Genomic DNA, 13,606 nt, shown 5'->3' with positions numbered 1-13,606 from the left:
TATAAACACACACCTCAAGTAACCGAGGCTTGGGTGCAGTGAGGAGGCTATTGGCAGTGTTTGTCTGCCTTGTTAATACCCCAGATGCAGCTGTGCCTAAAACAGATGGGGCCTTGAGTTGTTCCCAATTCTAGTACTGTTTGGTAGGCCAGTCATTTTCAAAGGTAGTTATCATAGACAGTAACACTTCATTTGAAGGGATTTACAAAAGACTGACATGACACTGTCATGATTTTGACAATGACACCTGTCATGAACATGATGGAGTCTTAATGAATGTTCATGCCTGCTGTCATTAAGTTTCATTTGTTATTTTATTTTCAACTTCGACATTGCCTGTGATGCCTTGTGTTACTGAAAAGACAAACATTCTACATTTCCACAAATTCATATCTACAATTTCTACGGAACTCAATATGTATGAAACTGTGTTAAGTCAGGTAACGTGACCATCTCCTTGTCATTATCCTCCTCATCATGGGGACTGTGATGTAACTAGATTTAAGTGATGGCTTCAGGCTATTTAGTCTTTAGTGGGAACCTGGGGTTGACAGTGAGGAGTTACACCATTACTGGTGCACTACACATGTAGAAATACAGATGCAGCCATATCTCAAATGTCTTGAAATCCTCTTGAGAGAATGAATGAGTTTTCAGTAGGTTTGTGAGTATTAATAGCTGTACCACAGAGGCTTTGCCGGTAGGAAAGAGGTACAGTAGGAGAATGGATGGCCCTCCCTCTCTAGGCCTCTCTGTGATGAATAAGTACTGGACCACATTGTCTGTACCCCTGGTGGTCTCTGTTGTCCTTCTGCTCCTGCTTCATTTTTTCTCCTGGTGTCTCAGACAGTTTTCCCTCATCAGACGCAGCCAGGCTTGCCGTAGTTCACTCTAAAAAACGTGGCTTAGAAATCTGAGGGCGAGAGGGAGGGGAGAGCAGCACAGTAACCCTGAATCAAGGTTGAATGAATCATTGGGTTGCGCTGTTTTTTTGGGTTGTCGAAATGGAATTCAAGCTTTTGCAATTAAGCAATTAATGGTATTCTCTTGAAAGCTAGAATAATAGATTACATTTACCAGTTTTTTGTAGACCCCATTTGTCATTTGCAATTTCAGACTTTGAACTTTTGGATTTTTTTTTGGACATTTGTATTTGTGTTGCCTTTGCTTGGCTTCTCATTACATTTAAATGTAGCCTATTAGTTGCACTTTAATCCAAAGCCATTTTACCTAAAAGGGAACAATCAAGGCACAGTGCAGGCAGTCATCAAGCACAGTCAATATGTCCTCCAAGACAATTGCCAGTATGTTACATTGTGCATTTAGAGAATCTCATGAGGATGTCGTATCTCTGCTCTCAATATCCTCAACTCACTTTATTTTAACAAATGATGTTCTAGAAAGGCAAATCGTCATCCGCTCAGTGATTTCTCTCAGGGTGTCATGATACATGTTAAATGTTAGGAGGAGTTCCTAGAGTCAGGAAGCTCTCTCCTCCCTCCTTCCTCTGTCCTTCAGTAGGAGGTGGTGGGGATGGGGGTTGGGGGATGGGGGCTCTGAGGGGCTATTGATTAAAACATTATTCCTTTCCAATTAGTATGTCTCAGGAGTATTAGAGTTGACACCATGATGGAACACGTGAGTAGCGTCGCAAATTAGCTGTGAATTGGTGATGCACTGTTACCGGTCGAACTGAGAAATTAAATCAATGTGCATGGTGTGCCAGGGTGCATCTGTGTGTTTCTAGATATCACATTTCTGTGTATTTCTTGTTTCTGAGTATGTGGGGCAGGACTTGGAAGTCAACTTTTCAACTAAATGTGTAGCAACATACTGAATAATATTCTGCATTAATGAATAGCGCTTTCCAATTTTATGCCATAAACAAGTTATTGTGGCTCAGAGGGGCTTAAATGGCATCTATCGCTGTTTCTTTATCACTCTCTCCCTCCATCTTTCCCTCCCTCCCTCCCTCACTCTCTCTTCATACAAACAGACACACGTGTGTGTACACACACACACACACACACACACACACACACACACACACACACACACACACACACGCAGGATGATAAATACTTAGTCACACTGGAAGGCCTCTCAGCTGAGCAGATAAATTCCATTACAGGCGTAAGGAGCGGTAATATTTTGAGTTGGCAAGGACTCTCTCAGAGGGCGCCCCCCCTCCACGTGCGCCCCCCCCCCCCCCCCCCCCCTCACTCCGTGGACCCCAGTGATTTATAAAGGAGGCTTTGTAGGTAATCATTATTCTACATGGCTACAGTGCAGCCTAATAAGACCGCGGGCCTCATCAATTCTATGCGATGCCGGGATTATCGGCCTTGGAAATCTGCCACACCCTGCAAGCTTCAGATGGAAGCAGCCCGGGGGCTTTTTTTCCCATCATAATTCTCTAAATGCTTTTGTTGTTTCCTACAGGAGGAAGAAAAAGACGGTTATATATAAACGTATATGTCATAGATTTTTTTTTCCGGCACTTCCTCCTGCCCTTTTTAAATGCCGTGCTCAGAGCAGGGGCCCACCTGAGGCCAGAGGTGTAAATGGAGCTGTCTGTGCGGCGCCGGTTGCACAGCTATTATGGGATTGCTGCTGCACTGTAAATGGGGTTAGCGGTATGCAGCACTGTAGATAACTTCTATTGAATAAAGCCTTTTCTTCTAGCCTGTGTCCCTTATCAACTCCTTTACACTGTCAGAATGCACAGGATTAAAGGAAGGGCTACTATTTCTAAAGGACACAGCATGACATGGGCGTTTCATTTTTGGAGTTTGGAGGATGCAAGGTCAGAAAAGTAGACAGCATTTTTGTTTTTGTCACATAAGTAGTGCTTGTTTCAGCTGAGTGTTTCCCCAGAGGTTCGGAATCCCTATGGTTCCTGATATCCATCCACAGGTTGTCTTCTAGCCTGATAACCTCTCCCTGTCCTTGACACCAGAGCATTGTAATGGGGGAGTTATCAGCCCCTCATATCTCTCTAGCTCCAGTCTTCCCTCTCCCCTGTGGCCAGTTTGTCAATAAGAGGGCTGTGGGAGCTGTTAGGAGACCGATGGCCGAAGCTGATGTTTTAGGGGATATTGATCGGCTTCCCCTGGTTATATATAGACGAACGTTTGTAAAATGGGCTTTGTGGTGAGTACTTTTGTGGAGGGTCACTTCTGTAGTGGTCGAACGTCGTGTGCTGTTCACGTTTTCAAAGCTCCCTTCTCTGTGCCTTCCCTCCAAATCTCCCTCTTTCTCCTCTCTCACTCTGAAATCTGGGATACCTACTCACAATCACGCTCATTCATTATGGAACCATGTTCAATTATGCTGTACATGAGGATTTCACATATATGTCAATAACCGAGTTGTTCTTCATGTAACCCATGTTGGGGGCAGCACTCGCCGTTTCCCCAGCAGCTCAATTAAATCTTGTGACAGTTTTGTCAATTGTATTCAATATAACTTCATAAAATGGCCATCCCTCTCATCTTTCTAGAGGGTTGTGAATGCTTTTAAAAATTCATTATTTTAGCGTTCTCATCTGCAGTGCAGTTCTGTAGCAGACACTAAATTTAATCATTATCTGACCATTCACTTTGGCTTTGTGTTTTCCACCCAACATGTAAGCCTGTTGTCCACAAAACAAGCTGCAGTATGGGATCATTACTATCTTCTCAGGGGCATCTGATCATAGTACAATGTTAGAACTACATAGAGGTTTCTTGTTTGTAGACTGCTGCTTGTTCTGGTGGTGTTTTTGTGTGGAGAAGCCTCCCAGCCTACTGCTGTCGTTCATAGCTGTAGACATCACAGGGCACTACTCCCCTCCCTGCCAAGTTGCCTTTGTGTCTGTATTTGACCGACAGTGACTAGACAGAGCAGTCCACTTTCATGTGTGTGCTTCATCTAAATCAGGTAAAATAAGAGGTGGATAAGCAATGAATTCTGTGAGGTGGACTGTGCCATCCGGTATCAGATTTTTAAGAAAAAAAGGCATTCAGAACATATTTGGTGATGGTGGAGGCGATGTTTATAATGATATCAGTGGTATTAAATGGTTCCTAGAGTGTACATATTGTGAATGTGGATAATACAGTGTGATTTTTGAATGTTAAAAGTGGATGAGAGGTGGATAAACTCTAATAAACTCTAATAAGAGATGGATAAACTCAGAAATTTCAGAGATGGATAAACTGTGTTTACTTGCGTTTAGACTCCACTACATCCCTAATCTAAATGCCCTGCTTGAAAATGCTCCTCACATGCTTCAAGGCACACTTCCTATCCCCAAGTTTTTTAGGCTCTCTATATATTCCAATTATGTATTCACCATGTCTCCTGAACCAAGGCACACTTCCAAAAAGGGGCCTCCATGGAGGTCTTTGGGTATAATGTCCTTCCACAGTAGATGAACTGCCGGCCTCTTTCATGTGGGCTTGTGGTGCTCACGGAAGTGGGACCCCCCACCCCCCTCCCCAGCCGTGGCTGTGTGCTAACGGAGTCTGCTTTATCTTCCCTGTGCAGGGGGTGACTTACTGTGGCGAGAGCTCGGCCAGCAATCTCACCATGGCCAACGTACCGTGGCACGAGGAGGTCATCTACTTTGTGCAGCAGCTGGCCAACCTGCTCCCGGACTACGACATTGCCTGCGAGCACGAGCATTCCAACTGCCTCCTCCTGGCCCATCACAAGGTATTGATGCACTCCTCAACTCTCTCTCACTCACTCACTCACTCACTCTCTCTCTCTCTCTCTCTCTCTCTCTCTCTCTCTCTCTCTCTCTCTCTCTCTCTCTCTCTCTCTCTCTCTCTCTCTCACACACACTCACACTCACACTCTCTCTCTCTCTCTCTCTCTCTCACACACACTCACACTCACACTCTCTCTCTCTCTCTCTCTCTCTCTCACTCTCACTCTCCCACTCACTCACTCTCTCCCACTCACTCACTCTCTCTCTCTCACTCACTCACTTTCATTTTCAGCCTAGTCCTTCCCTCTTCTCTTCTCCTCTGTCTGGTCAATGAAATGGGCCTATTTCTCATTAATGGGGAATTAAAATGTTTGACTCGTTAAATCATGGGGCTTAATTAAAGATTCTCAGTAATAAAAGGAAGAATAATTTAGCCTATATGGCTCTTCTGCGGAAAGCCACAGTCTCTGCTCTTAATGGAGCCTAACTTTAGAAAACTGAATTTTGGCCTTCATTTGCATCCGGTAACGGGGGAAAAATGGTTCAAAAAATGGTCAAATGGTATGGTAGGTCATACCCTTGAAGTGTTTTTGCAAAGGTGGTCTGAAGAAAGAGTGGTGTATTTTTAATGAACAGCTTCAGTCTTTTGTGGCTCTTTTTGTCTGTAATAAAATGACAAAATCAAAGGTACTTCTGAATAACTGTGCCTGTCACAAAATGGCACCCAGCATTAGCAGCACTCAAACTATTAAAGTGAATCCCTTACCCTGAACTGTGTCTCTGTTTGTAGACATTTTGAGATTCATGTATCGCATTTGTTCTTATTTATTTTCCATGTTGATCCCAACACAGAGCCTCAGTAGAATTGATTTTTAAACGTTTCCGATGCTGCTTACCTGTCTACCTGTCTGCTAGACACAGGGTCCGGGAAGGCTCCACTTCTCGTAATACTAGTCACACACTAGGGACACACTAGTCCCGTCCATCCTCTGTAAATCCCCCATTCTTCCTCTGCCAACTTTACTGATGGATTGTGCGTGGGCTGGAAGGCTTTTCATCTCCTTGGAATTTTTTTTTTATAGTTAAAATCACAATCTTCCGGTTAAATAATGGCGTGCGTTTATGTGCAGGCATCCTTCTTTGGCATCTCTTCCCGACTGTTTTAATGCCTTGATATATATACCGTAATCGCAGCTACCTGCTGTCAAAATGAGATTCCGTCTCACTTCTCCTGGTCTCAAAGCCAGGCTGTTAACCCCCACGCTGAACGTCTCAGCAGACATAGAGAGACGTGACTTAAAGGTATATAACTACCCCCCTTCCACCCACCCACCCACTCTCCCACACACACCTCCAATTACTGCAGCTTTTTTCTTTCTGGAAAACTCATCCCCGTTACTTTGGCCCGGCTCGATCCTTATTAGCTATACCTGGTAGCATTTCATTGCCCTGTGCTCCCTTATCTTTTCCTAGACACCAGCCAAAGTCATTCCACCTCTCTTTCCTTCCCTGTGATGCAGCCCACCTCCTCTCACTCGAATGGAGCCCAGCCGTCGTGCTGAATATAGACGCTCATTATTGTGATTGGGGGGTTGAGGGCCTGAGTGCGCCGTGCGTGCGTCAGTGGAAGGTAAACTGTTAAGTGGGTGACAGGCCTCCTCCTCCAACAGACCAGCTGTCAGAGAGTCAAAGGACACCTAGGCTTTGGCTACAGCACCGCAGTCTCCGAAAGACAGAAAAAAATCTTAACATCCAACGCTAGAACTAGGAGTGTTTACTGCAGTTTTTAATTATGCATGCATCGAATAGAAATAGGTGCATTTCAGTGAAGCAGCAGCACCTTGTGTGTCCATTTTGTTTTTGGAGTATGTTTACATCCTAACCTCGTTTACATCCTAACCTTGTTTATATGTAAATACAGTGCCCATCGCCCTGCCCTGCCTCCCATGGCAGTGTTCTATGGTTCGTAATGAGAAGCTGCGGAGGGTTGGTCTGTGTGTTTGTGTGTGCGTGTGTGTTTGTCTCTGTGTGTGTGTGTGTGTGTGTGTGTGTATGTGTGTGTGTTTGTTACTGTGTGTGTGTGAGGGTGTGTGTGTGTGTGTGTTTGTCTCTGTGTGTGTGTGTGTTTATGTGTGTTTGTGTGTGTGTGTATGTGGGTGTGTGTGTATGTGTGTGTCGGTGGATAGGTCAGATGAAGCTCAACGGGGAGATAGAGAGGGTCTCCTCCACCCGCTGAAACCCACGCAGGTGCCCCCGCTGCCCTCCCGCCCAGGCCGTGAGAGTGGAGAGGGCGGCCGAGACGGAGCCGCTGACACGGAGCTGGAGAGCTATCGACGGAAGGGCAGAGACCCACCTCTCCGGCCCCACAGCAGCGCAGCTCAGACAGGGGGTGGCCGCCTGGAGCTCATCACCCGCGTAGCACGCGCAGCATCCACAGCATCCCCACGGCTCTTGGGTGCTGCTCAAAAGCCGATTGTTCCCCTAATACGCTACCATTTTTCACACAGAGGCTGGGAAGGCCAAAGTCAGTAATTCATCTCATTGATTTTGTGCCCCCACCACCCCTCCTCCTCTTTGAGCTCCTTCAATTCATCCCTTTTTTTCTTCCCATTCCGTATCCCATGAGCCCCTTAGCCGGCGGCCCCCAACACTCGTTAAGACACTCGTTCATTTGCTTTATAGGCTTTTTTGAATCGTCTTTGTGTCGGTCTGCTGTTGCTGCATTTGCCCTTCTGCGTTTTTGTCTGAGATAAACCATATCTATCCCATCCCCGTGATTGATGTACGTTTTTCTCATGCCCTCGAAGGTAGCTTTATATAGCAGGGATAGTGGCATGGCCCTTTAGGCTAGCGGTAAACAAGTGTTTAAATCTTCTCACTGGATTCTGCTGTTTTAACAGTCCTGTAATGAAATAAAGTGATTTAATGGGGCATTGTATGTCCCAGCGCTGGCTGCGCACACGGCCTTGCCTTTTGTGATTATTCAATAATTCATAACTGAGGCAGCATTTAAACGTTACGGGCGAAGGAGCTTTTGACAGAGTCTGCAGATGAGCAGGCACTTTCAAATTCACAATGCATGCCAACTGTAGCTCCCATCATAGAATTAAAACACACTGACCAGAGAGTTCAAAGGTTTCTGTGCTGCTCCTCAATTCTAGGTCAGTATGTTTTTACTTAAACACAATTAATTTATTCCTTTTTTTGCCCTGTAATGTGTTTTGAAATTTGGATAAGGACCATTGAAAGACGATTAATGGCATTCGGTTCCAGAGACGCCCACTTAGGTGGCAGTGACGTAGGTTATGCTTGTGGACTGAGATAAATATTTAAACAGCTGGACCTCACTGTCCGTTAGGAGGGATGCTCCTTATTTCTCTACAGCTTTCGCCGTATGTCGCCACTACTCATTAACGTGTGTTGTTCTTTTACCCACCTCTCCCTGTGCTTATATGGGAGACTGACGATGGTGGTTGGGCTTTACTTGACATCAAAGACAGGCGATGAGAGGAGGACTCCACACTCTCCCAGCCTAATGCGGGGGCAGCCCTCTCCCATGAGACCTCCACACTCAGCCCCATCTCTGATGGACGGCTGTTTATCCTGAGTCTCCGAATAACCAGGGGTGGTGCCGTGGAGAGGGGTGGAGGATTCACACCAGTAAATGAAGCAGTAATGAACACATGAGGGCTTAGGAGACGGGTCCCCCCGGAGGGGATCAGTCAGCTTAAGGCTTCGGCCCGACGAGCCGGAGAGATAGTGCCCCAAGCCCTGACTCCTTCAGAAGCTCCAGGTGAGCGGCAGGGACCAGATAGCACAGCACGAGGGACAAAAACAATTCTCCCTGGCTTCACACAATAGCAGTCTGAGGATAAGAGGAGCAGGCCCAGGGAAGTTTTCTGTGTCATGCATTCATGGTCAGACTGAATTCAGGCTTCCTCGTTTGGTACACCAATGCCATTCATTGCAAAGCGAAGGACGGCACTGATCACAATCCAACCTCTGTTGACTGGGGATGCTGCTGAGGATGTCAGTCAGCTAACTAAGAATGCCAGTTGTTGGTCACTGTCTTTTTTTTTTGAGGGGGGGGGGGGGGGGTTGTTCCAGATTATGTTCTATATGCTAAAATGTAATATGTTATAGGATTAACATAGAAAGTTTGAAGTTATTTATAAAGCAAAAGATATCATGGCATGTGTAGGGTTACGGTATGTTCTTTTATTTTATTCCCTTGACTGATAACTCTGAGCTTGTGCTTTTGGAGTAGATCCAAAGATTAGTTGAAAAGAGTATATTTATTCCTGACTTACAGACAGGACTGAATGTGTGCACTGAATGCTTGGTGGCATGGCAGGCGAGTGCTGGAGGTATGCAGTCTCTGGAATGGCATAAAGCATGTAATCCAGGCCTTCAATTTACACAGAGGAGTTGATTATGTCTGGAGAAAAGAGAGGGATGAGAGGGAGGACCACTGCATTGAAAGAGAGAGAGAGAGAAAGAAAGAGAGAAAGGCAAAGACAGACTCCACGCCTGCAACTGATTGCATCGCAAAAGCCCAAGATGGATTGCGGGCATCTTTCTACACTTGTGTGGTGTGAAATGCAATCAGCACAACTAACTCCTGCCTCCACCCCACCAAACACACTCACACATACACACACACAAACAAACTTGCACCCCATGCCTGGTGCAAGATTGTTGCCGATGAAAATGGATGAAGCGGACGGCCGAGGCAGCGCGTGCTGCTTGTTGCTTGGTGCTCAGCGGCGAGTGGCAGAGACGCCTGTGATGGATGAGGAGGGAGATGAGCTCCGGCAGCCTTTGAAGCACACGAGTAGGTGCAGACAAGCAAGTGCACCGAGCTACCGAACTCTCGGGCATGTAAATATAAGAAATGATTTTGTCTTCGAGAGGCCTTCGGACTTACTGTAGTGGCAGAGAAACCTCCGCTGTGGAAGAGCCTGACAGAAAGTGTCGTAAGACTAAATCGATCTAATTATTTGTCTTTTCGTCACAGTCAAACATGGTTCTACCCATCATCCTCGTCAGATTGGCAGTGTTTATTTTAGGCCTCAGACAGTGATGGATCTCATGCTGCGAGGCAACGCTTACACCAGATCAGTCTCAGAAAGGAGCTTGTTTTATCAGGGGACAGTTTCACCCTCTTTGTTGTTTGTTTTCAAGGGCATATCTTTATCCATGTGCAGTAAACAGCTTGTAGTGCACAGCATGCAATGAAGTCAACCTGTCATCACTTTTTAATTAAATGAGGCCACTGAAATTATAATTTTTGCAGTGTTACTACAAAATCCAGCTAAAATAGGAAAGCAACTAAAACTGTAAAAATATTTTTGATATATTGGGACAAAAAATACAACTTCAATGGCATAGTGAAAACTTAACCATGAAACCATATTTCATGCCCCCCCCCCCATATAACAGATGGTATTGATACATGAATTGCATGTTAAAGAGGGAAAAACACATTGTGTAGCTACAGTCAATGCCTTCACATTTGAAAGTAGATTTTCATGCCATAGTGACATTTTAGGCCCAAATCTCTCTTATTCTGGCTTGCATCATCTTCTGCGTTGTTTGACTCTACGCTTTGAGTCCTCAGGGTGTTCTGCTCCCTTATTTATTCCTAGTCAGCGGTGACAAATGCAGTGGGGTGGAGGGACGGTGCCCAGCGCTGACCCCCTCTCGTAAACATTTTGACAGAGGCTGTTTGATGGCTAGGGGAACTAAATTAGGATTTGATGCGCTCCCGTGGTTTGCATCACCAAACTGATGAACCGCTGTCAGCGTCCCCAGGCCATCAGGGAGCTCACCCCGGAGGACCAACGCTGTGATTAATCACCCGGAGAGCTATCGCTCACCCGCTGTTTCTTTCCCTCTCTCTCTCTCTGTTCCCCTGTCCTCTCTCCTCTCCCTTCAGTTCAAAGTGGACGGCGAGTGGTGGACGTGGATCGACTACGAGCGCTTCCAGGAGCTGATCCAGGCCCACGAGGAGAGCGGTGGCGCCGCCAGCACCTTCTCGGCGGCGGACTACATGGCCAAGACGCCCAGCTGGGCCCTCTTCGGCGCCAGCGAGCGAGGCTTCGACCCTTTAGACACACGCTTCCAGCGGAAGAACAAGGCCAAAGACATTTCGGGCTGCTGATGCCAACTATCGCAGCAGACCTCACGTGACTTTTCTTCATAAATCAGGAGGCATTTAGACGCTAAATCTTATCTCTTTTTTTTTTGTTTTGTTTAAGGGAGTCTCTGTCAGAATCCAGAGACTCTCTTTGAGCCAGACGTCACCGTGAACATAAAGCACTGGTTTAACAGCCACTTTTCATGATTATATTCTCTGACACTGGAACAGACCTGGTTGACGTTTTTCATTGATATTTGCCTAGTGAGAATGTCCATTTACTAAGGCTGTAGTTCATTACTCTCCTGCAGTTGTTAGACGTCCAAGCAGAATCAAGTTTTTATGAAGATTTCATCGTATCAGGATTCACTGGGTAGCCGACATGATAATACAGTGGCAAAGAACTGAATGTCTCTCACAGAACAATTAGCAAATCTGCTGAGTGGCAAAGACAGGGCTGCTAATAAGTCTTGTCATGTTCAAACGCCCTCCCTGTTAGCATGAGTGCTGGTCCTGTCATATAGCTTTTATTTCCTTATAGGTTGGGTCAACTTTTCTTGCACGCATACAGTATGAAGCTCAATGTGTGTTTTTCCAGCTTGTCTTTCTGATGTTTTGATCTGTCCATGTGTTTGGTATTATATATATATTATGTCCACTTTCCCTCCATTTTTTGTGTTTTATTTTTGTTTTATTTTCCCTTTCTTTCCCTTTTACTTATCCATGGTTTGTCCCAAAAGAGCCAGTATTTTTCTATATTTTTCCATATTTCTCGTTCCCTGTCCATTTAAGTTAATATATTGTTTTTGTAAGATTTTTGTCTCAAGAAAGTCACAGATTTTTCCCTGTCATTGTGATCATTCCACAAATTATATTTTTTTTTCCAAAATAGACCATGACCTGACTACCAATGCCAACTCAAAAGAGTAGTCAGAATTCCACATCAAAATACTTAAATCTAATGTCAATATTCCAGTTGTATTGTTCGACCCCTAAGGACTAAATGTATTTTTTCAGTGTGCACAAAAGCAAATATGGGCAAAAGTTATTGTCCCACACAGCACTATATCTGTGACGTCAGTAATGTAGTTTGATTACATTGACGACATCATTTGAAATGTGGGTAAATGCAAAGGCAGAATGTTACTTGCCCCTGCCCTTTACTGTACATCAGAAGTGTCATATCCTCTCTGTAACAGCCCTCTTTAGTGAATCAAGCCTTAAAAATTAAGGCAACATAAACTTTGGTAGCATTGGAACAACCACCAGAAAAATAGCCCTTCCCTAAAAAAAACCTCTGTGCTCTGAATGCCTGGGTGAGATTGACATTACTTGAGAAATGGATGTGCCATTGTGTGGAGATGTGTACAGTTTCACCAGCTTGAGATTTCTGCTCACTGTGCTCAAGTGTGCTCAAAATGACAGTTCCCTGACGGGCACAAGGAACTTTTGCCACAGCCAACCTAAGTTACTTTTTGTGGACGTTTGCACTTTTTTTGCAGGTTTCTGTGCTGAACACTTGCGCTGTCTCTCTCTCTCTCTCTCTCTTTCGTGCGCGCTCTGGCAGCTCGGCGCATCTGCCTCAGCTGCGATGGAGCCGCGTGTCAGTCAGCGATGGCTGCAGGGGCCGCCGACGGGTCAGCAGCTCCTTGCCGCCCGTTTCGACTCTTAATTACCCGCCTCACCGGCACTCCGGAACACCGCCGCTACCGCATTCCGCCCAGCTTTCCGAGAGCGGTAGGGCGCTGCAGGCAGGCGGAGATAATGGACCTGGTTTGCATGCGTGTGACTGTGAGGGGCCCCCGTCCCCAGCGTCAGCCTCAACCCTCCACCGCACTGCAGCGGTAGCCACCACTTGACCTGACGGTCTGCAGTCTGCAGTCAAACATAATTGTTTCAATTTTGAGTTTAAAGTTTCCTTTTCTTTTCTTTGCTTGCCTGAAGTTTTTGATTTCACTAGGGTACATCACTGATTGATTTGTGAACTTTACATTAAAGATGTAATAGATGAATGAAGCCATTTTTGAGTGTTGCTCTGATTCTCTTAGTTCAATGCCCTGCATGTTCTTTCCGGGAGTTTTCACACAGACATTAATTATGTTTAAACTGTAAGAGCGGATGATGAAATGTATTTTACATAACCATTTCACTGCGTTTCCGAGTATTTATAAAGATTTTACCACACACCACTGAACTCTCTCCAGCTACGCTATACCTCTCAGCAACAGCAGAAGAGCTTCCAATTAACTTGCAGAAGAGTGCATAACACTTGAAGCAGCACTTAGGCGAAAAACTGTATACTTTAGCTATTTAACAGTCGATCCATCCTACACATCATTACTTCCTATACATCACATCATTCTTGAGAGGGTTCCGTATGCATTCATAAGGCTACTGTTGTAATCTTCTCATATCAGAACATCTCGAGCTAATGAGGGGAGATGCTTCAGAGGGTTACTAGTAAGATTAGTACAAGTAAGATTAGTATATGTACTGTATGTAAGTACGGTTGCTATGTTTGGCTTGGGAACTGTGCAGATGCTCCACAGCTTTTATGCCCCCAGGGGTATTTGAACTTTGACCTTGGCACTGAAACGGGAGCAACATCCGTTACGTTTCCCCCTGTGCCGCTCGCATAGTGTCATTACGAATGCCGATGGTGTCCGTCTCCCTGCATCCAGGAGCTGGAACGCTACTTGTCATTAGCACGCCGCTTCGGATTTATCTCACTGTTTTGATGCTTCTCAGGGGGTTTGGCGGTGACGGCGAGG

The 13,606-nt window shown here is 45.5% G+C and overlaps 1 protein-coding gene across 2 annotated transcripts in view; it reads left to right on the top strand.

The window, feature by feature from the left end:
* Positions 1–12,855, top strand: part of tyw1 (tRNA-yW synthesizing protein 1 homolog (S. cerevisiae)) — a 58,836-nt gene extending 45,981 nt beyond the window's left edge. For both annotated transcript variants that reach the window (XM_042063127.1, XM_042063126.1), the window contains exons 15-16: positions 4,531–4,698; positions 10,635–12,855. In XM_042063127.1, coding sequence (XP_041919061.1) covers positions 4,531–4,698; positions 10,635–10,859 — 393 coding nt within the window. In that variant the 3' untranslated portion in view covers positions 10,860–12,855. The remainder of the gene's footprint in view (positions 1–4,530; positions 4,699–10,634) is intronic.
* The last annotated feature ends 751 nt before the right edge of the window (positions 12,856–13,606 follow it).

The sequence above is a fragment of the Alosa sapidissima genome, chromosome 15 (genome assembly GCF_018492685.1).
Source record: "Alosa sapidissima isolate fAloSap1 chromosome 15, fAloSap1.pri, whole genome shotgun sequence".
NCBI classification, from domain to species: Eukaryota; Metazoa; Chordata; class Actinopteri; order Clupeiformes; family Clupeidae; genus Alosa; species Alosa sapidissima.
This window is presented reverse-complemented; position numbering and strand designations above follow the sequence as displayed.